The following is a 25866-nucleotide window of genomic DNA, read 5'->3' on the forward strand; positions in this document are numbered from 1 at the left end:
TTTGAGTTAATACATTTTGAATCCAAAATGAATCCAAAAATACAAAAAAAGAAAAGTACAAAACAGCCCTAAACTAATTTCCTTTCATACCGCGCCAGTAATTGTGTAGATTTTACAGTGAGGAATTTTGTCTATAATTATGTTTAGGCATGAAAGAATTCAACAGCAAGCTATTGACATTCAGCAGGAAGAGATGTGGGGACTGCTCTTCTTCTATCAGATGCTCTCGTGAAGAAAGGACATTAAAATGAGAAATTAATGTGAAATGAGAGGATCAATGGGGTAGCAACTTTTTAGAGGAGATATTTCCCTCATCTAGCCTGTCAGTCTGACATTTTTAACAAACACATTAATACAGTAATTACTGCAAAACAAACCCTCTGCACATCTGCCTTGATAAACAAAAAGGTTAATGGCCATTCCAGTTCTAGCCAGCATTTGTTTGCAATGAAACACACCGTGCTGTGCAAATCAGACCCCGAGCTACAGCAGCAGATGCTCCTAAAGGCTGCTTTATTTTCCTTTCTTGCCTCTCTCTCTTTGCAAAGCCTATTAGGACTAAATAAAAATGTTCTTTCGCTGTGCATGGCTCCATTCACCCACTCTCATCAAAGATTGCTTGCACTTTTCGGTTTGCACGGTTTATGAGAACATCACCCCACTGGACAAAAGGGGAGCATCAAGCTAGTAATCGACTGGGCACCATTTCACCTGAATGAAATGTGCAATCAGTACAACAAGGTCCATTTGTCCATCATGGCTATTGTGCTGTAAAGATACACAAAATATACACATCCATTCCCCACAGGTTTTTAGCATCCAGCTACTATTGTTTGATCTAATGACTTTGGGTTTTATTTTTTTTTCAGTGTCAAGGAGGATTCTGTGCTTTTTTCATGTTGGGATTTTAAGATCCTACAGTTCATCCCTTTCATGCACAGCTCATTCTTAATTTCTGTGCATCCATCACAACACAGATATCCCTGTGTATCTGGAGAGCATCCAGTACTCACTCACAAAATGTCATGGTCTTCAGCACCATTTTTCATGCAGCTTGCTAATTTTAGCATGCAGCGCACGGCGGTCAACTTTTCAATGCATATTCGCCATCCAACTGATGTGAACCTCTTGGGAAGATGAGTGCATCCTCTTTAATCACTCTCTCCAGGGGTGAAAGGTCACCACGCCACAGCTGAAATCCTATGACCTCACACTACAGTCTGCGTTCGCAACGTACTCTATCAGCGACCTGATCGATGCGCTATTGGCAGCTTGCTCCGCCAGGTTTGGTGAGCAGGGCTTATTTACCGGAGCACTGAAAGAATAGCTCTAATTAATACAGACACACCCTGGATGAGAGCAGACAGCCAGTGCAGGCCAGTTAACCCTTCTGCTTCTTGTTTTTACTTTGGTCCGCAACCCCCTGTATAACACAGCGATCACTTCTACTTTCTAAAAACTACTCTGCTGTTTTATCAGCACTTAGGTCAGCACCATTGTCATTCAGCAAACTCAAGAAATTATATGTTGCTTGTGTGCATGCTGAATACTCTGTTCTCATTGAGAAGGGCCATTCTCCCAGCGAAAGCTGAACTCATTTCAACATTCAACACAGTGAGACCATTCTGCAAATTTTCCTATTTTACCAAGCTATCATTGATTTCAGCTAAAATATCAGAAAATGCAATTGAACATTGTTAAAATTCAGGATTTAAAGACCAATGAACTGTTTTTCTAGGGGTTGGTGGGGGGAGCGAGACATATTAGATTCAAAGAGGTCTACTGCTCTGTAGCCGAGTTCAGATTCTGGGAGAGACCACACAAAGACAAAGAGCCGAAAGGGAAGAGTGTGTGTGAGTGAGGACCAGGCGCACTGACTGTGTCTTTCAGATGGAGGCAGACACACACAGTTAAGTGAAAGACAGATAGGCTGCACACCTTTGTGAGAGTGAGACAGACTGTAGGTGTGGGTGTACGTTTCACTGCAGAGTGGAATACCAGCCTGTGCACCATGTCTAGAAACACAAATCGTACAGGCAATGACAGAAGGGACAGCACACAGATTCTGACTTAGGGATACAAGGTCTATAAATGAGCCATATAGTACCAGGTAATGTCTCATGTATTTCGTTAAGGCTGACTGTTTTTTTAGCTCGAGGGAGCTGTATCTCAAGCTTTCTATTCCCGCTTGATGGATGTCTTTGTTTCAATTATCTTTGGTGATGGGAGTACAAGCTGTTTCAGTGATTTACTTGCAGCCTGGAAAGAGAGAAAAGCTGAGGGAGGACAAGTGGCCTTTTGAGAACACTCGGGACAGTTTGCCTATGAGCTGCAGCACATGAGCCCTTGGTTATCAGCACTGGGTAATAAACAGATATTTTATTGCACTGCTTAGTTTAGGGCTGTATCAGTGGTTGAGACACAGCACTAAAGCCTTTAAACATTTACCCCTAAACTACCACTATATTTATTAAAAGGAAGCTTTCATCCCAGAAGAGTCCAAGGCTCCAAATGTATGACAATGCTGAGACAATCCAGCTGTTTATACTGAAGATGCCTGTTCCACCTTGAGCTGGTAGCTCTCTGATAGCCTCACCTGCTGACTTCAGAAGTCCCACATAAAAAGGGCAAAAAGGGGACAAGAACCTGAACCTGACAACAACATGGAGCTGGGAGTGATTTGGAGAGGCCAGGCTCCATGGTTAATCTCATCTGGCCTAGGGTCTCATTGATTATAGTGATATCTGTAAACTTCACCCACTTTTCAAATGACACATAATAAACAGGCTGCAAGCACTTAATCGCACAAAAAAAATAACAACAAATTTGACCACTGGTGATAATATGTTGTCCCAATCTGTTTACGCTTGGAAAATCCCTGCTGGAAGGTTTTGTCACATAGCCTTTTTTTATCAAAGTAAAAGTGGCCCACAGCAGGTTAAAAAGCTGGACAATACCCAGCTGTAGTTTTCAGTACCCTTGGCCAACCCTTTCAAAGCTAAATCTAAAACACAGCCATGTCTAGCTAACGAAGCCTGGAACGTGATTGCACAATAAATACATCCAAATCTGCAGGAAATTATTTCATACGCCGAGAAAACCTGGTTCAATGGGAATTCATTATACTTCAGAATGTGTGAGATTGAAAGAGCGAGCGAGAGCAAGAAAGGCAGCCATCTGTGTCACTGCTGGGCCTCTGAGAAGAGGAAGGAAGCAGAGGTAGGGAGAGGAAAAGGGGGAGAGACAGAAAGAGAAGACAGATCCACTCTATTCATGCACACGTTGAAAAGGGACCACAGTAATTGTATCACCCTGTGGGAACAATGCTGTCTCCTTTAATTAAAGGCTAATTAGCTGCAGTGGCCATTTTCCTCAGCTGCCCAAGAAGAAGTGTGAGGGGTGGTTACAGGCCGTGTCGCTTGGTGGTTTGCACCCCGGATTAGTGCCACCACGCCACCTTTCATTATCTCACTGTGCCTTAATTACCCACTGCAGACTGTGTACCATTGTCTGGGGGATGTCTAGGGGACACTGAACAGGGAAGAGCAGACAGCAGTGGCGGGTGAGGGGCTGGCTGCTGGTCCCTCAGGCGACAATCCGGAAAAGCCTCACATCCCGCAGACAGGCTGAGACACCAACCAGACACTCCCACAGATCTCCGCAAGGCCCTTCTGCATGCTCTCTTCTGCACAGAATACACACGTCGCCGTTTTTCAATGCGATGTGTACTACTGTACAGGAATAATGTGAAGAATGGGCACATGAAGACGAGACCCTGCCCTACGAGAGTCTCGTTAGCGCACAAAAAAAACCCAGACTGTATCCGGGAAAGACCGTGAAGCAAAAGCAATTAGCGGCGCTGAAAGAAAAACACAGTGTGCATTTGTCCATGCCACCTGTGAAGAAGGTAACATGCTCTGTTTCAGGAAACGTTAATAAGGCTGCTTTGCACTGTGGTTTGATGAACCCTTTCAGGGTTTACAAGCTGAAATGCACCTTAAAGCTAAAAAGCAAATGTCTGAACTTGACTATGTCAGTTTAGCGCAAATAAGGTAAAAAGTATAAAACATCCATCACCCACTGTTGGCTGCTGTATACCTCCGCAGCTGGATAAACATACATTGGCTCTAGATGCCAAGTGGGAAGAGATGGCAGCTTGTCAAAAAGTAATAACAGTCTTCAATTTACACAGCACCTTTCTTACATGAATCTTAAAATGTGGTACTGTATGTGGAAAACACAAAAGGCAACAGAAACATAAAAAAATGACATAAAATAAAGAAGCAACAATAAAAATAGAACAGATTAATTTTCAGATTTGATTAAAGTTTCCTTCAGTACAGTAGAGAGAGTCCGACCGTTTTGGTGCATTGCAACAAAATTGCCAGTCCTCCACAGAACGCAGTCTTGACCCGAGGATGCCGAGCATCCAGCAACAGTATTTGTGTGTTCTGTTTCGCGCAGGAGTGCTCTTCTTAGATCTGCCAGTTTACAAAGGAGCTGATTCTCCTAAGGGCCTAGAGTTCCTTCCCTGTGTATTATCAGGCATGGCTCATTTCCGGATCTGGGTTGCTATCCGTGTGGAGTTTGTATGTTCTCCCTTCGTTCGTCTGGATTTCCTCCTGGTGCTCCGTTTTCCTCCCACAGTCCAAAAACATACTGGTATGTTAATTGGCTTCTGGCAAAATTAGCCCTGGAGTGAGTGTGTGCCCTGTGATGGCAGGGGGTACCCTGTCTTGCGCCTGTTGCTTGCCAGGATAGGCTCCAGCTCCCCCACGACCCCGTACTGGATGAAGACCTTAGAAGACGGATGGGTGGTTGGTGTTTTCATTTTTTTAGACAGAGTTAAGATGACAGCTTACGAATCTGGGGGAGTGTGAGGAGGAGCAGTAAGTTTCCCTGAGGATCAGAAGGAAGGCCGCAGTCTGGGGAAAAGCTGACGAATTGGGCGATTCTGGCCTGGATGTCAAGAACAGGAATTTCGGAAGCAGAACCGGGTCAGCTGGCCTAATGTCTGAATCAGAGAAAGGAGACTAAAAAATAGGAGACTTTTGTCTCCAGCTACTGGAGTCTAGCGGCTTCAGCCACAGGGCCCGAAGCTACACAATCTAGTAAGGCGGATTTCTGAACAGAGCGCCCTGGTAAACTGTTTGTAACGCCACTTCTCAGTCCCACTCAAAGTGCTCTATAACCCGCAGGAGGTATTAGTTAATCAAAGTTAAACTCCAGCACCAGAGCCATGTGTTTCCTGGTTTAGATTGAGCTCCAGGAGCAGCTTTAGTGTATCAGTCAGCACATTGAAAGGACTGGCTCATTTATCAAGGCTGCGCCGATCAATACCCAGGGCTCTGTGTTTCTCTGGAAGCACAAGCTGATTTTATTACACTCCCTCGAAATAAAAAAAATTATCTCCGTGACACCTCTGCAGGGGCTCCTGTTCAACGCGTGCCGACATTTTAGAAAATCTCATTTTGATCGCCAAGAGAAAAGCAAAATGATGACCATGTACCTGCAAAGCGATTAAAACACTGCAAGAGGGGCAAAACACGAATCTCAGCACTAGTGTGGACTATTCAAGAGAAAGAAGGCAGGGCTGACCTCCAGAGGAAGTTTATTTTTAATGGAAGAACAGTATTCTCTCCTGGCCTTTCAATCTAAGTGTGAGAAATATCGATTTTGTTCAACACTTTGAGCAAGTTAAGACATTCATATTTGTTTTATCTTTTATAATCCCAGGTAAAGCTAAAAGCTTACACTAGTATTCATTCATTTCATTTCAAAGGTGACGATGCAATCAAAACTTAAGGTCATGTTGGATGGAAGCAGAATGCTAAATTTCTTCCAGCTGGGTAACTTCCACACCTTATTTTACTGGCATTTAGTGCCAAATGTGTATTAAAGCACACGTAAAGAAGTAAAGCCCCATAAGCCAGACACTGGGGGGTGAAAACCTCAGGTGAACACCTTCACAGAGCTGTTTATGGTCAGGGTGAGAGGAGCCCAGACCCCAAGCCCTAAATGTCCCGACGCACATTGCTAATGAGTAATCTGGAAAGAGGGGGATGGTCCCTGCATTTCTCCACAGCTCATGCTGAGCCGCAGTTCCATTCCCATCACTTTCCCATAATGACACAACCTTCTGTCTTGAAAGATCTTCCTACCAGAAACCGGGCCTTCAATTAGCACATTACATTAATACACCAGAGTGCTCCCATAATCTAGTTAATCTCATTTACGTCTATGCCAGTCCATTTAAAACAAAATCAGCAACTCACAGTGGCTTTTCTAAATCTGCTCCAATTTTGTAGCCTGAAATGTGACACAGATGAATTTCTCTTACTTACCTGACAACAGAAGAATCTACGTGGTTCGCTTATGCAGAATAGTTTATTTCCCTTGGTTTAAAAAAAACAACAAATGCCAAAGAGTTTAAAAAGACTGAAATGAGAGTTTATAAGTACAGGAGAATGAAAGCACATAGACAAACTAAGCAGAAAGTCTACATCAGTAACAGCTACACTGCCACTGCATTGCTCATTTCCAGCAGTCTTCTGAAGCTAAGAAGCAGTAATTTTCAAAGAGTTTCTATCAGTTTTGGCACTTCGTATAAGAGCCATGTGCATTCCCCTGTTGTCACAGATGAAAATCCCTTAGGATGCCATTTGCTTTGGAATTATCAAGTCCTACTCAATTCCCACATCACCGATTCACATGTCATGTTCAGTTCTATTAATAGAGGAAGACAAAGTATACAATGAATTTACGATGGTAAAAAATGCTCTCCTGAAGGGCTGGAAGATGAAAGAGGAAAGATGTGAGTTTAGCTCTCTGGGAAAGAAATCCAAAAGTCTTTTTTTCCCCGAAAGAGCCCGATTGCTGAAATATTCATCTCGTCTCATAGGTAGGCCATGCCAACTGTTCAACACTGACCTCCTGGGAAAGATTAGTTTTGATAAATAAATGAACGTGCTGTCCTGTTTTTTTCGTCTGTGAATCTGGATGTAAAAACTCTTCCTGGACTGATTGCAAGCTTTAATGTTCCCATCAGTGGCAGGATCAATTTATTCAATGAATAGTTAGCAGGGGGTTGGTTTGAGCCCTGACATTCTTAGCAGATAGGCTACTTGTGAAACATTCATAGAGCAGGACTCAATAGGGACAGGGAAGAAACTGGTTTCCTTCAGCCCTCCAGAACGGTAAATCTGCTACTTAGAGAAGTTCAGTGATATACTCTAGTATGCTACAGACAGACCAGTACTGTACAGACTGCTTTGGCTCTCTGTAGAATATCAAACTGCTCACAGAATGCTGCTCCATAATTTAAAGGTGTAGCTCCTGATTGTCCAAAGAATTTGCTGCACAATTCCTGTAGGTTGTTTAAGATTTATTGATGCTGCCAAGACCATACAGATACTCGGAATGGGTGGTGGACGTTTCAAACTCATGTAAAGATGCACTTTTGTTTAAAATGAATTTGACTAAAGGGCAATTTAGAGATAAACATAAGACTGCGTTGGAAAACCAAACAAGCCAGCGTGGCAGATATCAAGAAATGTTCCGTTACCACTCAGGGAAAGGCTACAACTAAAAAAAGGCTAGGAACCTGGAAGTAATTGAAAAGGTTAAAGAACTGACAGAATGGATACATTCCCAGGCAATTGTAGAAAATGAAGATGGCTCTGTAAGTTTGTTCACTGACCCAAAAGAACTGAACAAGTGTGTGAAAGGGACTACTTTCAGTTATTAGACAAAGGAAGTGCTGAGACGTGCACCTTTAACATGCCTTTCGTAAGGTGCTGCTTTAAAAAGCTGCCTTTTGCACTGCATTCTGACAGACCTGAAGGCCGACACAGGGCAGTGCAGCACATTTCCTAGTGCTCTGAGAATAAAACTGCACACCGCTGATGTCTTGATCTGGTGAGCAATAGAGGTTGCCAGACCTAATAGACTAGAGACTGAAACTGAACAGAGACAAATGCTTGGTCAGACAGCACCCCTATTAATGGGAGCGGCTCTTACAAACAGGGGTGCAGATTGCCTAGAGTGAAATAGCAGCAGTTAAGAACACACCCACAACCACTGACAAGAGATTTTCAACAAGAGATTTCTGGGCATGGTGAATGATACTGGAAAATGTGTGTGTAACCTTGCCCAACACGAAGAAGCTTGCTTTCCAAAACAACAGTGGAATTGGAGCAGAAAGTACCAAACACGTTTGGTGATAAGTTTCTGGAAATGAAAGGACACAGGGACTGTTCAGGCTAATCATTCAGACTCTGAATGCTCTTTTCTTGTTCTGTTCGGAAAAGAATGTTGTAGCCTTTTTGATTTCATACGGAGAAATAAATAAGCGGAGACTTAAAAATGAACCTTGCGAAGTCGGGATGCAGCAAGTGGTCTCCAATAACAGGTGGCGCAGAGCCCTGCCAGTACCTGTGAGGCTGGGAGGCGTCTGCTCGAGAGAGTGTGCTTTTTAATGAGGCTGGATGTCGGCTTGGAGCAATCCGGGCCGCGGTGGAGTAAAGTGTGCGTTTACTGCAGAGGGCAACAGCGCGCGCTGGAGCCATCCATCAGGCAGAGTGCTCAGGAGCTCTAATGAGCTCAAACAGAGCCCAGCCAGAGGATGCCAGACACTATCACACACATACTGTACACACAGAGAAACACAAATGAGTCTCTCTTGTGTGGTTCGCAGGTCTCCTTGGGGGAGCTGGGAGTAACCCTTATAAACCCAGGTTCCTTGCTATGACAGTTTGACTATTCCTGCACGAATGCACAGATTCGCAAAGACAGTGTAGACGGAAGTGAATGTTTTGGCTTAGACAAATATTCCTCGCTGGCACTGGCCTGGCTTTAAACTCATCAGTTTCAACTCATCAGTTGAGGATGGTGAAAGAAAGTGGAACTGCGCTCCTCCGAATGAAACCCGAGTTCAATGCCAAAAATGCGCTCACAAAGCTTGAATGCTCTTAGTCAAGACGCTGCCCCCCCAGGGTCTGAGCAAAGGATGAGAGAGAATAAGGCAGCGCCTGGGTTAGGGTTTGGGATTTTCTTCCGAACCAATGCAGGAAAACAAGAAGGACAGCAAAGAAGGGAAACAGCTGCCAAAGAACTGGCACGCGTGAGAAAATGCAAGTGAAGACGAATCTGGAAACCACTGACTCGCTTCTGTCGATATTATTGAAGGTTTTAAGATTTGAGGCTGCGGGTGAGCTGAAGCACAGTCTCTTCAACACAGCAGAGATGAAAATGTTTGCCACCTGACTGGAGAAGAGAGCTACTTCGGGAATCGGAGTGACATCTGCCAAGTCGAGAGATTTTTGTCCTGTTGTTTTTATGAGGATCCTGGTGGAAATTCCAACTGACTGCCACTTTTGTAAGATGCTATTGATCCGTTGGTAATTGACTGAAATTCTTAATTAAAGCATTAGGGACTAGCTAATTGAGCAATGCATTTGGCTGCCTCTGCCACATAATGTGTGAACGGTTAATTTACTCAGTTTCCACCACAGACATGACTCTTGGTTTTTCTGTCAGGTTTTTTACAAATAAATGGGCCGAATTTTAATTGAAACCTGTGAGGGAGTAAGACAGGTAATGAGCTGGGCTTTTCTCACCACCGTTGTGGCTGAATTCTTTTTTTTCCTTTCTTCCCCCCCTCCGTTGTTAAACTGAGCTGCTGACCTATCAGGTTTATGAAATGCATCGTTATTCATTCCGGGAGCATCAGGGGAAAAAAAAAGGAAGAGCTGTAGGGAGACAGAATGATCCATGTCCAATGTCTGCGGCTGAAACAAATTAGTAATGATCCATGTTAAGGCTGACATCCACACTGCAAGTAAAATTAGCGATTTTCTAAGCAGTCCTCGTGCTTTTAAACAGTAACAACTCCAGCAGAGATGCCAGGCCAACCAGGAAAAGCTGTCTGGCCAAGTTCCCATTTTGAGTAGTTTTACAAAACTCTTTTTCACAGGTTGCTTTGATATAGTAAAAAAAAAAGAATTCAACTTTTTTATGAAATTAATGAACATCTGCCAGGTTTAACATCTAATTAAGTTAAAATGCAGATTTGGTAGGAATAGTTATCAGGACTGTTTTGACAGATAAAGACAGGAGATGATATTTATAAATATACACAAACCGGTTGTTAATTTTGCTTTAGCACAACATGGAAAAAGAAGCTGATACATCCATAAATAAAATCTGCTCCAAAAAATATAGTTGCATCATACAGTATAAGCAAAAAATGTATTTAGTCTGAGTAGCAGCTCAGCGGTTTTAATAAGCTGATATGTTCTCATATATATTTTTCTGGAAAGCTTGCTTTACACGACTAGGAAACCCGTTCTAGAAAGCTTGGTTTGACTCCGGAATTCCACTCACAAATGGACTTAAAGAGGCATGGGACACTCCAGACAGGAGGCAGTGGTTATTGTGGGGGAGCTGTAAAGGAATAAAGAAATCCCCACAGTGACCTCAGCTGGTAGCCAGAAGTATTAAGAAACCAAAGGAGAGGGTTTCTGAGCAAAACATGTGCAGTTCCAAATGGGCTGAACAGTGTAACCGAGCTCATTCCATGTTCCTCTGAATTCATCACGAAAACTCAATTTTTATGTGCAGATCATCAGGTTTTCTGTCATTCCTTTTAATAATCCACATAAGCTCCGTAATCGGCTTACCTCTGATGGGCTGCTAATGGAAGGAGAGCTCCCTTAGGCAGCACAGCTGGGACTGGCTCTTCTCTGCTCTAACACACTGTCTTTTTACTGCAGCGTTCCCTCGCAACCACAGTGAGGGAATTAGAGCCTTTTTTCTTCCTTATCAGGCATTCGTGTGGCCAATTGCTATCCGGGAGCCAGAATGTGTATGTGAAAATTATCCCCTGATTAAACGTACGCCTTCTTCAAGCCCTAGGGTTTTATTTCATATTGCCGAGTTTTAAAGTGAAGTCATCACGCTGGGACTCAAAAACAAAATCGTCAACCCATCCATCTCTGCTATCATCTATCTCTCTGTCTGCCTAACAATCAATCCACCATTCGGTCACCCTGGCTGACTGTGAGCCGGGAGGGCTGTGCATTTGAAATGGTGCTCTGGGTTAAATATTCTGGTTGTCTTGAATGGCCGTCTCACATCTTCTGAGTTATTTTGCTTTGTTGGTCTTTCTGTCAGACATGGGGTTCGTGTCACAGAAAAACAACAGTGCAGAAACAACATTTTTCGCAAACTACATTTCAAATTACTAGCGATTCTCTGGTTTCGCTCAGCACACAGCGATTGACATCATGCATTATTCAGAACCTTCTTCTGCAGGTACAAGTCTTGCATTTGGCCTCTGAACACACATTTGTGCAAGAAAATAAATTTATAATTGCATTTGGAGTTATTTCTACCTCTGGAGTGAACAAAAACGGAACAAAGTTGTCTTTGCTTATAAGACTAATGCATGTCAGGGCAGGCATTCACAAAGATGAATACTGTCACAAGGTCTGATAACATGCGGTGAATCAGCCTCCTGTGGCATAGCTGTTTGATCCATTCCAGCTTTCGGAAGCTGCCCATACATTTACATATGTGGCTGTCTTTCACTGATGAAGGGCAATATATTTGTTAGAATTGTTTTATCAATCCTAGATTTTAAAGTCGCAATCTTAAAACATCAAGCTCCTGGCTGGTAATGGCTTTTTGGAACAAACTGGCTGCCATGCAACAGGAGTCTTGTTTGGTTCCCTGGGCTGGCTGTCAGAGAGCAGTGAAAAGAGACAGCATTGTTTCAGAACTTCCTCAACTTTACACTGACCTTGCGCAAGAGTGGAGATGGTCTCCATGGCAACTCTGCAGCAACTGCAGCAGCAGCAGCAATCCCCTCCTAAAAATCCACCACAGGAGGAGGAGGCTGGGAAAATGAGGCTCTCCAGAACTCCGGAATTACACCCTGTTAATACCCCTCTGCTGTCGCTCTGCTGCCTCTCCAAAAATAAAAAATAAGAAGAAATTGATGCACATATCTCAATTAACACCTCATCGGCATGACGTGTTTTAATAAGTCCCCGTGTTTATGATGGGCGATGATGAGGGACTCGTGCTGTTTTTATAGTTATTACTGCTGAGACCTTTAGAAAAATACCACGCCACAGCCATTGCTAGATTAACCAGCTTGTTTTCCCTATCACGCACTCAGAATCCATTTCTTAATAAGAATCATCTGTTATCACTTTCTCTCCATTGTTCACGGCACCAGAATTCATCTTCTTCTAAAGGTCAGGAAACTGTGAGCAATCCAGCATTATAAGAGTTCACATTCATATGCTGACAGAGGGAAGAAATTACGGGAGTGAAATTAAATGTAATGTAGGGAAATGCAATTGAGCGCAAGAACACCAGGACCAGCCCCGAGGGGGGGAAAAAGGACACTGGGATTTGGAAATACAGACCTGTTTAAATAAGAGCATGGGAGGGGAGGGGGAGACAAAAATGAAACCCAGAATCACAGGTACAGCAGGCGTCACAAACCTACTTGATCTAGCCACGGCTTAGTGTCTGCAATTGCCCTTGGAAAACGCCTTTAGATGAGGGGCCGCACACGGGGTTTGAAAAGGAAAGACGAGCAGGCCCAGCCTCAGTGCCGCGTGCGGCTCACTTGTTACAAGGCTTGTTAAGGTCCAACTTTACACATGTTCATTTCAACCTGTCCTGCATCATTTGGTTCCTGCAGAAACAAGGGGAAGCAGCTGCCATGCTCTGTAGTACGACTAAATTAGATGGAATGGAAGTCACACTCCCGGCTCTCCTCAGTGCGATGGTAGGCTACAGACAGCACTTTCCCTCTCCGATACCAGAAAATCGCCCGACAGCACCAGTGGAGAGATGTCAGAGGAGAAATTGCTCACTTAACGACCGTACATTACACTCTCTTTGAAGAGCCCGACACGCAGATGTGCGGCAGGAATTTGGTGGAATCACACGGCGCAGGCTAAACGACGCGATGCATTATTCACAAACCCCCTTTGGAAACGTTTGGATCTTGGTAACACTTTTGAAGTTGCAAGTGATATTCAATAAATGCATCACAGACACACTATTAACGCTGAATTATATACTTGAAGAGTACAGAAATTAAATTTTCAATTGCATGTTCCTACCTGAGTTAACATATTAATAGAAGTAACTACCAGAAGACACGACTACCATGCTTATTGGTATTCCATTAATATACAGTATTCCATGTTATTCTGATTTCATGAACGGAATTTGCAACCTATAACCTAAAGAGTTTTACAGACACTTTTAGGAGCCTGCTCACTATGTATTGTGGAGATAGAGAAAACCATGGAACAACAGCTGTGACTTACCCCAGTGCTTTGTTTCAAACTACTAACCACGCTTTTCCAATAGGTGCCGGTTTGTTTTTTTAGCAAAACAATATGCTATTGGCTGGGTCTGAGACAAAAGTTACACTAAAAAGTTGTCTTCCACATCCACTGTCAAGGCCAAAAAGACCTGTGCTAATTCACAAACACACTCTGAGAAACAAACCACAAACCTTCAACTGCTGCACTAAGCCTGGAGACAAGTTGTCACGGCAACATGCATTCATTTTAACTCAACATCCCTTCTCAAACACAGAAACATTAATAGTTTTGCCATTTACTTTTGGTTCATCAGCATAAGATGGAAATCATTCTGCCTTTCATTTGAACATCTTTAGAGATTAAATTAACTTTAGATGTAGGGTCAGGTGTGTTCAACAACAGATACAGTACATCCCTAACCTCACTTTTGGTTTGCATGAGATTATTAAGTGATAGGGGGCTTCAAAAACAGAATAACAAAGCCTGAAGTCCAAAGAGAAGAATGTTAAGCATATACAGCACGCATAAAACAGAGCACATAATAAGAGGGACTGGGCCCCTCACACATAATCACTACTGAACAGACACAGGTTTCTCCCCTGTATTCAGTGCTGCGGACTTTGAAAAATGATGCATAAGCCGGTCATTTTTGTAGCAGTAAAAATAAAAAAATACTGCTCTCCGGGGCTCTTGCTATAACGTTTTTTGATAAGCAGTCAGCAGGGTGGTATTCAAAGAGAGAGATTTAAAGGGCATCCAAGACTGACAACACAGGTGGAGGTGAGGCCCTGAATGTGGCACTGAGTGGTCTACAATTAGGTTTACAATCGAGTCGTTGGGCAATTAATAACAAAGCAAAAACAAACGGTGCCCCTGCCAGACCAACACACGCTTCGGGTCTCTCTTCCTAACTCTCAAAGCACAAGCATGCAGGTCAGCGGGTACAAATCCGGCACAGAGGAATCGATCACATCGTGCACGTCCGTGACAGAAGCAAAGCTTCGGTATCGGTTAGACACAGGCAAGGTCTGGAGGGAGCACTTTTCACTGTCGCACAACGGGGCCTGAAAATGTTGGTGTTCCAGTCATGAAAGCTAAAAACTCTGCCAAGCATGGAAAAGACACAAGTTTCCTATAATGTAGGGGATTTCACGGCAATGAGCTTTCCACTCTGAGTAAGAAATTATTTTCCCGGGACACATTCATCATGCTGGCGCTGAAAAAAAAAGGACCTCTTTTTGGTTTGAATTGCTGAAGATGACTCTGTGACTGTTGCCCATCATTCTCATAAAGCCCATTACTCAACCTGATGTACTGAGTTGCAGTTTTGACCCCATGTCTTTCTAGTGTATAGTCTAGTTAACAGACTGCTCCCTTTTGAGAGATCTGCACGGAGGTTCAGCAATCGCTTAATGCTGTCTTTTATAACAATATCATAATACATTCCAGGAGAACAGAATTCAGTCTGCAGCTGCTTCACTCAATGTGTATATATATATATTTAGAAGAGCAGAACCTACTCAATATCATTAGTTTAGTAAGATTGCAAACAAATTACAGGCTTGATCCTGTCTGGTTTGTCCCAGTTGGCCACGCAGTCCACACCTGCCACACTAGTGAACTAGTCTTGTCAGCCACAGTCCCTTCACTCCTCCAGCTGATGCCAGCTCCACTGTGGGCACTGTGCCACTTGCAGGGGTGTGGCTGGGAGAGCGAGTGTCTTGGAGGTAAGGAAAAAAGAGCCAGAGCGATCAGAAATGAGGCTTGCCATTGCAAAGTTAAGAGAGTACGAAAAGAAAAGAAACGACAAGCACAAGTACAATTTTTTCCACATAATCATGTAAAACAATAAGCATAAAAAAATGCATTTGTCTTGTCCAAAATCTAGACAGAGCTGTGAACTCAAGGCTAATATTCTGGGGGGGGGGGGGGGGGGTGGGGGCTGCGACTCCGGAGCCACTTGCAATCCGTCTTGTTCTGATTGAGTGTGTTTGTCTGACGTCTGTCACTGTGCCAGTGAGGGTGTGGAAAAGCAGCAGTGGTGTCTCTGAAAACAGAATCTCATTTACATCAGCTGCAGGGGAGCCTCTAAATGTTGAATTTTGTGGCTTAGTCCCACTGAGAGAATAATTAGAGGTTACAGGTTTTCGCAGAGCATTTGAATTCCAACCATGCAATTTCAAAGTGCTTGTTGGGGAGTTAAAGGGGACTTATCAATGCGGTTCAGCCCTAACTACATTCTGCACTGATTCAACAAACCCCATTTATTTCATAACCTACTGTAAGCCATGGCTCATAAAATATAAATAGCAGTCAATTCAGTGCTCCCATGAAACATTTATCAGGGCATATTTTTCATATAAAAAAGGGTGCCTTGCAGGAGTATGAATGTGCCAATATCGGGGTTTTTTTTTACCAATAACACATATCTCAAGTCTCCTTAGATCTGAAAACCAAATTCATTGGCGGCCAATTGTGACAATACCTGTGCTAACCAGAGCCTCTGTAAAAAGATGAACATTATCAGACCTACGCAACTGAAAAACAAGTTGCTGTTTCTTTCAACAGGATTTTTTTCACTACCCCCTCCCCAGTATGCCCTGATGACCCAGGAGACACTTAAATTATCCATTTTATCTGTGTGTTTTATGGAATCTACACGGGAAGAGCATTAGCTATCAGGAACACATTTCATTAGGCATAGAGGCGTGGGGCGGAATTCTAAACGGTTCCGCTGACCTCGAGGGGGAGGAGGAGAGGAGAGAAAAAAATTAGAATCCATCAGCATTCGAGCGAAGACGGCTCATTTGGCTTTCTAGCGCTGATCAGGCCTTAATTGAACGTCTAGCTGCTTGAAAATTGACAGTGGCAAATTAATTAAGCAGCGTTCGTTAGGAAACAGAAAATGTATTTTTTAAAAAAAAAATCGCGAAAGGGGCCATAACAATCAACAGCGGCAGCACTGTGGGTTTTGCCAGAGTTAGTTAGAGCTGCTGCTGCTAATTGGTGGAAACAGTGGCAGGGCAGAGTGTTTTCCTCACCTCTGGAATGCTGAACAGTGACAGCTAAGACATCCGGAATTCTTGCTCTTTTCAGAAAGCTCTGTCACAGCTCAGTAATGTGTGTGTGAAGGTTCCTGTGTCGGGCATCTTCATAAACACTGTCCTGCTCTCTGCTCAACAGGGTGCCGTCAAGCAGCCTGCGAAAATGCAAATCCACTGTGGTGCTTCTCACCACCTCCATCTTCAGCTGCCATCCCTGTCCTTTCTCAGCTGCCTCTTTATTTATAAGCAGTAAAGCACTCCATACACTGGTGCAGCACACGTGCCCCCTTCAGAGCACTAAACACACACAGTGGCCTATTCTGCAGAACTTTTGCCTAACTAATAAGAATTTAAACTCTGTTCTCTGCTCTCCAGCATTGCAATCTCAATAATGAGGTCTGAAACACTCTATTGTCTTCACTGCTGTAGCCCCCATAATGAATACCAAAGCACCACTGTCAGCTCTTTAGCACATTCCTCCTTATTAAGAGCTACTGAAAAACTTCCTTATTAAGGACAGTAGCCTACTACATTCACCTGTCTAGTGCATGGAAATCAAAGCCACTCGGATCTCGTTTCCCTGTGCGGTGCCTGCAAGTCAAAGCCTTCGCAAAAAAAACACCTATGTTCAGTACAACTGCTTCTTCTAAGAGAATGAAGAGTCGCACTCCTTGCCGCCGGTGTCTTCATTTGTTAAAGAGCATTTCCTTGTCCATCCAGCCGTACAGAGCAGCAGGAGGAGAAGATTAGTGAGAAATAAGGGCGATGCATTATTTAACAAGCAAACCGTGGCCCGTGCAAACATTTCTATTCGCTTTGTATTAAAGCATCTCATAACGACTTTATGTGTCACCTGCTGGTGAAATTATTCTGCGGGACATCTGCATGAGGCGCAGCCTGCCAAAAAGGGACTCTGCGCGGTACCCAGGGAGCGTGTGATCATTGTCAAAAACAGGGGGATTGAAACATGACGCTCCGCAAATGAGCTCAGACACCAGCGTTCTCAGATCAGTAGCGGCAGAAATGATCTGTTGCGAACACACCGCTGGTGATATTTCAAATTATCTGTCACTCGCGACAAGAGGTGTAAGCAGAGCGGTACAGTACGTGCAAAAAAAATAGCAGGTAGATTTTCCTGGAGATAACGGGAATATTAGGACTAATTGGCCATTCAGAAAGAAAATGGATTTTGCGAAGCTCACTTTGCGGGGGGTGACGTACACATTGGAAAATTATCTGACAAAACCGAAGTGCACATGCCAGCAGGCTAATTGCAAACACTGTGATGTTGGCACTGCTAATGAAGGAGAGATGTCACTTTCTTGATGTAAAGCAGGACGCTTTGACAATCCTGAAAAAGAATTACAGAGGCAAAATGCGTTGTCTTTATTGATAGTGAATGTATATAAAAAGAACTCCAAATTTTGTCATTCTTAAAAGTTTCTATAGCAGTAATAAAGAATTGTACATTCTCTGAAATTGACACTTTCAAGTTCAACTTCAGGAAAAGTCAAGGATCATAAAATCTGGCATCAAATCCTCAAGCATTAACCACACCATCCTGTACATTTGAAAGGCTTTGAGAGGTAGTTGCAGTACATACTAATGTACAGATCAATAGATCCTTTATTTTGTAAGTGTATTCTGCAGTTTATGAAGACTGCAGCCTTACCAGCAGCAATGTATGGAATTTCACTGTGGTAAAGCACTGGGAGAAATGAAATCAAAGACTATCCAAAGGGAAAACCACAGTAATAAGGTGTACCTGTGATAAGATGCTATGAATCAGTACAGTGAGGCGACAACACCCAATGTCAATAAATAAAGGTGAAGCCATTTGGTTATTTTGCTTGTTAGCATATAGTACTTGATCAGAGGTATTCCACCCCAAGATTGCTGGAATAATGTAATCATGAACTATTTAAAACCTAAAAAAGGAGATGATTTGAGTTCTTAACTGTCCATCCCTGGACTAAATCAAATTTTTCAAAGGACAAAGAAATTATTTCCACATCATAGTGGCTTACATACACCTACAGCTATTCTGGGAAAAAAATATCTTGTTCTCAGTCTTGAGTCTTGTACTTCATTTTCTTTCACATGGTCTCCCTAATGTCTATGCCTGTATGTTTGAAAATGTTGGGTTGGCTTCATTAAAATCTCCTCAAATCTCCTTTATGCATGTAAGTCTTTTTTTTCTGGGACAATGTGGGTGATTTCTGATTAAAACTCTTTTCCTCCAGTTCCAGGACCATGGTTTGAATCTGATTGACAGAGGCATTTCTATTTTATTTTTTTACACAATTTTTCTAGTTTGTTGCAATTGCATTTCTGTCATCACAGAAAATTTCTCATTTTCCTTCAACCTGTGATGATTATGTGATCAGCTGTGCATATGTAATATTCAGGTCTGAATTGCATTCAAAGCTAAATTTTTCTGCACACAATTAGTTCCACAATATTTCAGCTTCTTTTCTTGCGCCTCACAGCTGAGACAAATGCAGGTAGGTTTAACTGCACTGTCCTGGAACTAATTTTTCACAGCTCATGAAAGACAGAAATCTATAACATCCTGGACTGTGGTGCGGCTGAGTGAGTTTTTAGACTGTCAAGCCTCAAATTAAAAATGATTGCTTTTTGAAAGCTCCAAAATGCATTTTCTTCTCTTCTGATATGGACAAAGTTTGAAAAGTAGTTTTAAAACCAGATTTTTAGTACAACCCATACTATTAAGGATAACAGGAGAATATTTTCAGAAAGATGCATCGAAGTAAGCAGTTTGTGACACAGAAAAGGCCAAGGTAATTCATTCTCTCGCATCAACCAAAAGCAAATCTGTTAATGCACTTCTCCTAAATGCCCAGCTGCAACAGAAACTGTAAAATCTTCAGAACAATAAGAGACATAACCTGTATGCTTGCAGCCATGCTTGGGTTAAGCCAAACAACTAAACATTCTATATCTAGAATGTGTCTCACCCTGATTTTTCTGACTAGCAAATGTGAAAATTTTATTTTGTTTCCTTACAGATGTGCTCCTGAAAGGAGGACATCCCATCTCCATCCTCCATGACTTCAAGATGTAAAACATCTGGCCACAGAACAAACGACAGTTAAACTGACCAACAGGAGGAGAAGGCAACACGACCCACCAGTGAAGAATTAGGCACACATCCCATGTGTGGTCAGCGGATCACTGTGAGAATACATTTGCAGGATTTACACAACATCCCAAAGAAGTTATTCTTTTAATGAACAGCTGCCTGTTGATTGTGGCTTAGTCTCTGGCTTTGATGTGTAACACACCTGTGCTCAGAATAAGAAAATTAGAAAACGACAGCTGGAAAAAAAGCACTGCATTACAAAGGTCTGTTTTCCAAAAGAGTTTTTAAGATGAAAAAGTTTTTGTTCAAAATGAGAGCAGTAAGCAATCTGCTGAAACCAAATCAGCTGTTGTCTTCTTTGGAGAAAGTGACCTGCTGAATCCAGCTAACAGATAAGTTCTAAGAAACTCTATCCTAATGGGAAACATTTATGTCTGCTCTTCTTTAAAAGAACTAAACGAAAACAAAAAAGCTCTGCATCAATTCTCCCATTAAACTGAACCTTAGGAAAAAAAAACAACACCCAGTTTCTTTTCCGCATTGGGAATTTGTGAATTTAACATTTCAAACACACAAAAAAGCCTGAATTATTTTTTTTGGTCCTGCTGTAATTTGTCTGATTTTTCATTAAAAATGAAATACAATACTCTGGTACTTCTGCAAGCCCAGCTCATCCTGAGTATAGCCAGTGCTCTGGTTATTCATTCTGTGCCCTGGAAGGTACCCTGCCCGAGACAGTGTGTCTGCCAGATCAAGCCCTGGTATTCACCCCGCTCTGTGTACAAGGAAGCCCCCACAGTGGACTGCAATGACCTCTTGCTTTCACGGCTCCCTGCTTCCCTGCCAGTGGAGACCCAGACCCTTCGTCTGCAGAGCAACCTCATCAGTACTCTCGACCAGAGCGAACTACAAGGCCTGGCAAACCTGACCGAGCTGGACCTCTCGCAGAACAGCTTCAGCAGTACCCGGCACCTACGGATATCAGACATGCCAAGGCTCCTGAGCCTACATTTAGAGGAGAACCAGCTCAGACACCTCCCTGACTCCGCGTTTTCTGGTTTCCCTGGCTTGCAGGAGCTGTACCTCAACCACAACCGATTAAGGAACATCTCTCCAGGGGCTTTTAATGGCTTGGACAACCTCTTGCGGCTTCACCTCAACTCTAACCGACTTGGAGTAATTGACCGTCGATGGTTCCATGCTTTACCACAACTAGAAGTCTTGATGATTGGAGGGAACCCAGTGGAAACCATCCAAGATCTCAACTTTAAGCCATTAGTCTCTTTACGTAGTCTGGTCTTAGCTGGGATGGGCTTACGTGAACTGTCAGAGAGGGCCCTGGAAGGACTATCCAGCCTAGAAAGCATCTCCTTTTACGACAACCACTTGACCAAAGTACCAAAGGAAGCCCTTCAAAAGGTGCCAGGTTTAAAGTTCCTGGACCTCAATAAGAACCCAATCGAACTCGTCCAACCAGGGGACTTTAGAGACATGCTTCACCTGAAGGAGTTAGGACTGAACAACATGGACCAACTAGTTTCCATAGAGCATTCTGCCCTGGAGAACCTGCCAGAGTTGACCAAGCTTGAAATTACTAACAACCCTCGTCTCTCTTACATCCATCCTCAGGCATTCCAGCGCCTCTCCAGCATGGAGAGCCTGATGCTCAACAGCAACGCCTTAAGCGCGCTGCATCGAGAGACGGTTCGTTCCCTACCGGGTCTTCAGGAGATCAGCTTACACACCAATCCCATCCGCTGTGACTGTCTCATTCGCTGGGTGGGGGCTGAAGATGACAAACCTGTTCGGTTTATCGAACCCCAATCCACGTTCTGCTCCGAGCCGCCAGAGCTCAAGGCCAGGAGGGTGAAAGAAGTCTCTTTTAGAGAGATGGCGGACAGCTGTCTGCCTCTGATTGCCCCAGGGACATTCCCATCTCATGTACGCATCAGACATGGCGAAAATCTGGCACTACACTGCCGGGCATTAGCAGAACCAGAACCGAGCATTTATTGGGTCACACCAACAGGCCAGAAGCTCTCTCCTTCCACAAGTTCTGGGCGATACCAGGTCCTTCCTGAGGGCACTTTGGAGATTTTTGGGATCACCCTGGAAGAAGCAGGGTTTTACACTTGTGTGGCAGAGAATCTGGTTGGTGCAGACACTCGCAGTGTGACAGTAAGGGTTGACGGGGTGGGGAATGCTGTTATGATAAGCACCAGGAGGAGCAATGATAGCCTGGAGCTGAAGGAAGTGAAGGAGCGCTACGCCCTCTTGACTTGGGCAGCCAGCCAAAACGTGCCCTCCGCCCGGCTCTCCTGGTTAGCCAACGGAAGCCTGGAAGACCTGCACCAGCACAGCAAGCGCATCCTAGCAGGAACCAGAGGATTCAACTTGACCCGCCTGCAACCAGGTACCCAGTACAAGGTGTGTCTGCACCTGGGCTCCAATGATACCACCTGCATTCAGTTCAGGACTAAAGAGATCACGACCCTTGCGTCGTCGCCCGACCTCACCCCAGCAGCTATCCTGGCAGCCTCTGCTTTGCTTCTCCTACTTGCAGCTAAAGCCTGTCAAGGTGGCGGCTCGTCCAGCTGGCGAGAGCGGGACCAAGGGACTGAGAAACCAGAAGTCTCTACTTCGCTCCCAAACAGGGAGCACCTCGTGGTCCCAGAGCCACAGCTGCAGTCCTCAGCCAAGGACAGCACTGACAACATCCACACCAGTAAGGGAGACACTCAGAATGCTGCGAGATCTGAGGCAGAATTGTGCTGAGTTGGGAATACCACTGAAATAAAAAACTACATGAATTGAAAAAACATGCCATCAACACCAGAAATCACTGGGAGGAACCACCCTTTTTCGAGCATTTCCAACCAGCTCAAGACAGACATCCTAAAAAAACTCAACACTGGGTGGATGTTCATCACTAAACGTATTACAAAGAGACTTCATTTGTATTTATTTTATATATAAATATATTTAACAGAGTACAAACATTCTATAGATGCAGTGGTACCCAACAGTATTTTAGATTAAATTTACCAACCTAAATTCATTTCACACTACCTGGCTTAATTTTGCCATTCTGAAGATGAGACAGTAACATTGTTTGGAAAATTATTAGCCCTGCAGGACCACAGTGATGCAATACAGCCAATGCAGTTGCAAGCAGCAGAAAACTAAGCCAAAAGAATGCAGTTGCCTACAGTATATATATATAGTGGTCATAAGCAAGAAGGGACTGAACTGCACATGATTTTGCACACTGAAAATCTTCTAAACTTATTCCTGCAAAATCCAAACCAGGCAATTCTACATATTATCAAAAGAAACTTCAAAACACATTCTAGTTAACAAGGATCAAGAAATCAGTTGGGTTCCACTGTAAATATACGAAATACCCTTTTTATTTTTAATAGATATACTGTATAGTACAGTAAGAGGAGACAGGCCTGGGATTCTGTTAGCTAAAGAACAAATGGAACAGAACACAACCTAACGACTGAACCACTTGGAGGATATCACAATCAGGAGTTTTTCCATCTTTATTGCTGAACCGCTCTACAGATCTTAATTGTTCAATCTTGAAATGGTCCCTTGCCTCACAGTGCTTTCATTCTGTACTCCTTCATTCTGAGTTGGATGCGACCATGTCATTTCTGAGCGGCAGAGAGATGGGACAAACCAAGAACTGTGGTCTAGGAGAAGCAGTCTACAAGGCGGAGCACAGCTACATCCTGGGTTTATTTCTGCACTACACACCTGCTTAAAACGTGTGTGTATGGGGGGGAGGGTGCTGAACTTTGTCTTTTAAAAAATGTCACTCCCTGAAAGGAAATGGACTTCTCGGAAAAACGAACAGACACAAAAAGAACTACAATCAAGAACTGACAGTAGGGACTTTGTGCTTCATGATGCTTGCTTTCTTTCAGGCATTCATTGTCTCAGAGAGAGTGGCAGAAATGTCACACTTAGATAAGCGCGGGAAGATTCCGCGGAGCGTGGGGCTGCAGCAGGAGCCCTGCCCCCGCAGCGGAGCAGATGGCCGCCTTGTGACCATTTTTTGTTCAGCACCCCAATCTCTGCTCTGGCCCCTGCCTCCTGCTGCTCTGTGGTGCCTAGCAAGCACTTAGAACATCATTTCAAATGTTCAGCTGCTGAGGCTGCAGCAGCCTGGGCTCCGGGAGCCGCAGATTAAAGCGCTGGAGAAAATATTACAAGCACTTCCACTTACCACACATCAAACACGGCTGCACTCACTGGAGGACAGGGATGGCACGGACGACCATGCCATTGACTCGAGTGCACAAAGGGATGGGGAAAAAAAACTGCTTTTCCTGAAATTCTTGCTCTTGTATCCTGTTATTCACCATGTCTTCTTGAAGTCCATGCTTTCTGGTGTACTTCTTGCGACCTGTGACCGTTCTGAGATTAAGAGATGTCTGAAGTCAAGCCGAGCGAAAGGAGAGGTGGGGATGTTGAGGTTGGTGGGGGCGGTGGGGAGCAATCAATCTGTGAACCTGCCAGCATCAGTCAGTCAAACAAAAGGCTGTGCTCCATTAGAATGTCATACGGGATTTATTGGCCAATCAAGACAGACAGGCAAGGATGCATCACCCAATCAGAATTGCTCATCAGGATCTGCCGGAGTAGCTATAACCTGGTAAGGGATTCCTGTTTTCTAAGGTGCTTCAGGTGATGAAGTGTCCCTCCTTTCCTCTGAGTTTTGTAAATGAAGTGGTCTATTGTGTCTTCTAGTTTCAAAAACATCTCTCCCCCACCCCACCAGGTTTTTTACCCACACTTGTACATATGCCATTCTGGATTTCCTACTTGAGTGTACTTCTCTTCTTTCAATGATTTAGATGATGATTGTGTGTTAAATTCTATTTTGAGCTATTATTAAAACATTTTGGACTGAAACCAGTGACTCATATGGTTTGATTACTACAATGACAGCGGCGGCACTTTAAGAACACTTTGATAATATTCTGTACAAGTGTCTAATTTTTTTGGGAAGAGATTAAAAAAATTAGCATCCTTAGATCCATTTTTTTAGTTTAGAATCCACAATTATTATAATTTTTGATATAAGCCCAGCAAATTTCAAATTGCCAGTCGTGAAGTTTTTCCAGATCAACTCAAAGCTCAGAGGCCTGCTCCTCTGATCCACTCACCTCTGAGCCCTCCATCCGGAGGCTCAGCCCCAACTGGAGTCCTTCACTGCCAGCACTGCAAACCTGCAACCACCCACGTGCTCGCAGGGCTTGCAGTGTTGTAGAGAGCCCAGAGAGCTTAGCTGGCCTATCCCCACAGTGCCAGGGCAGCCCTCAGCCGTTCAACTGCTTGGAGAATCCCAGCCACAGCCAGCTCGTGACATGACCCAGGCTCAAACCCACGACACCTGGATCATAGCGACTGAGCTATGCTCTGACCAGTGCCTTTTCCACCTCTTGCAAACCCTACATATCAATCAAAACACTTTAGTGATAATACTGTTTTGAGCATCGCCTTGTGTGTGGTATGTACAGCATTAGATCTGCACAGCCCATTTACTTACAACTCACCAGCAATTAAAACTCACCATCTCCTGCAGGCAGTGATGAAGCACATATTACTCATGTCACAAGCACTTAACAAAGCATGACCTCCTACATGAGTATGCTCTGTTAAAGCATCACAATGAGGCTATTAGTCAGTTAAAAACAATGCGTTTGTTCAGAAAGTAACCAGTAGCTTTATACGGTGGTTATGAATGCTTATAACTTCATAAAAACTCACAAATAAATGCTATGTCTAATAGGTGATGCTCCACTTAAGCAGTCCTGTAATTTTGTCAGCCAAATACACACATTTAGAATAATTCTTTAAAAAACTTCACATCTGTAGACAATTCGCCCCTGGACATAGTATCTGAATCTCAGTTCAAGCTTTCCTGAACAGTTAAATCTTGTTCTTATTTATGTCACTTAAACCCTTTATGACTTTGTTTACCACTGTAAATGGATGCTTCAGCAAACGAGCTTGGACTTCACCAGAATCTCCTCTGCAGTACTGTCTTACTAGGCACGGCAGGACAGCAAGGCAGCTGGATTTAGCTTCAGTGGCGGAAGAAGAGTAATAAACATGATCACCTACCCATGGGAGATCTAAAGAGGCCTTGAGATCCCATGTCTCGCCAGGCTTTGATGGTGCTGTTGCCAGAGAACACAAAGACCAACTCTCCTTAAAAAAGCAGCCAGAGTAAAATCTCCATCAGAGAAGCCAGCTGTCTGTGTGGCGCTCTTCAGTGCAGGAGCAGATGGTGATCTTAACCCTCCCAGGTTGGGCATTTTCATTGTGCCACCGAAATAAATGCCAATTA

General features: G+C 43.6%; 1 protein-coding gene across 1 annotated transcript in view; it reads left to right on the top strand.

Annotated features, from left to right (window-relative positions):
- The window catches only part of lrrn2 (leucine rich repeat neuronal 2), a 54221-nt gene extending 29796 nt beyond the window's left edge, over positions 1–24425 (top strand). Inside the window, exon 2 of the mRNA XM_088920858.1 lies at positions 19426–24425. Coding sequence (XP_088776984.1) covers positions 20133–22274 — 2142 coding nt within the window. The 5' untranslated portion in view covers positions 19426–20132 and the 3' untranslated portion in view covers positions 22275–24425. The remainder of the gene's footprint in view (positions 1–19425) is intronic.
- Positions 24426–25866: the final 1441 nt, after the last annotated feature.

This window comes from Atractosteus spatula, chromosome 7 (assembly GCF_055471065.1).
Source record: "Atractosteus spatula isolate fAtrSpa1 chromosome 7, fAtrSpa1.hap1, whole genome shotgun sequence".
In the NCBI taxonomy this organism is placed as follows: Eukaryota; Metazoa; Chordata; class Actinopteri; order Semionotiformes; family Lepisosteidae; genus Atractosteus; species Atractosteus spatula.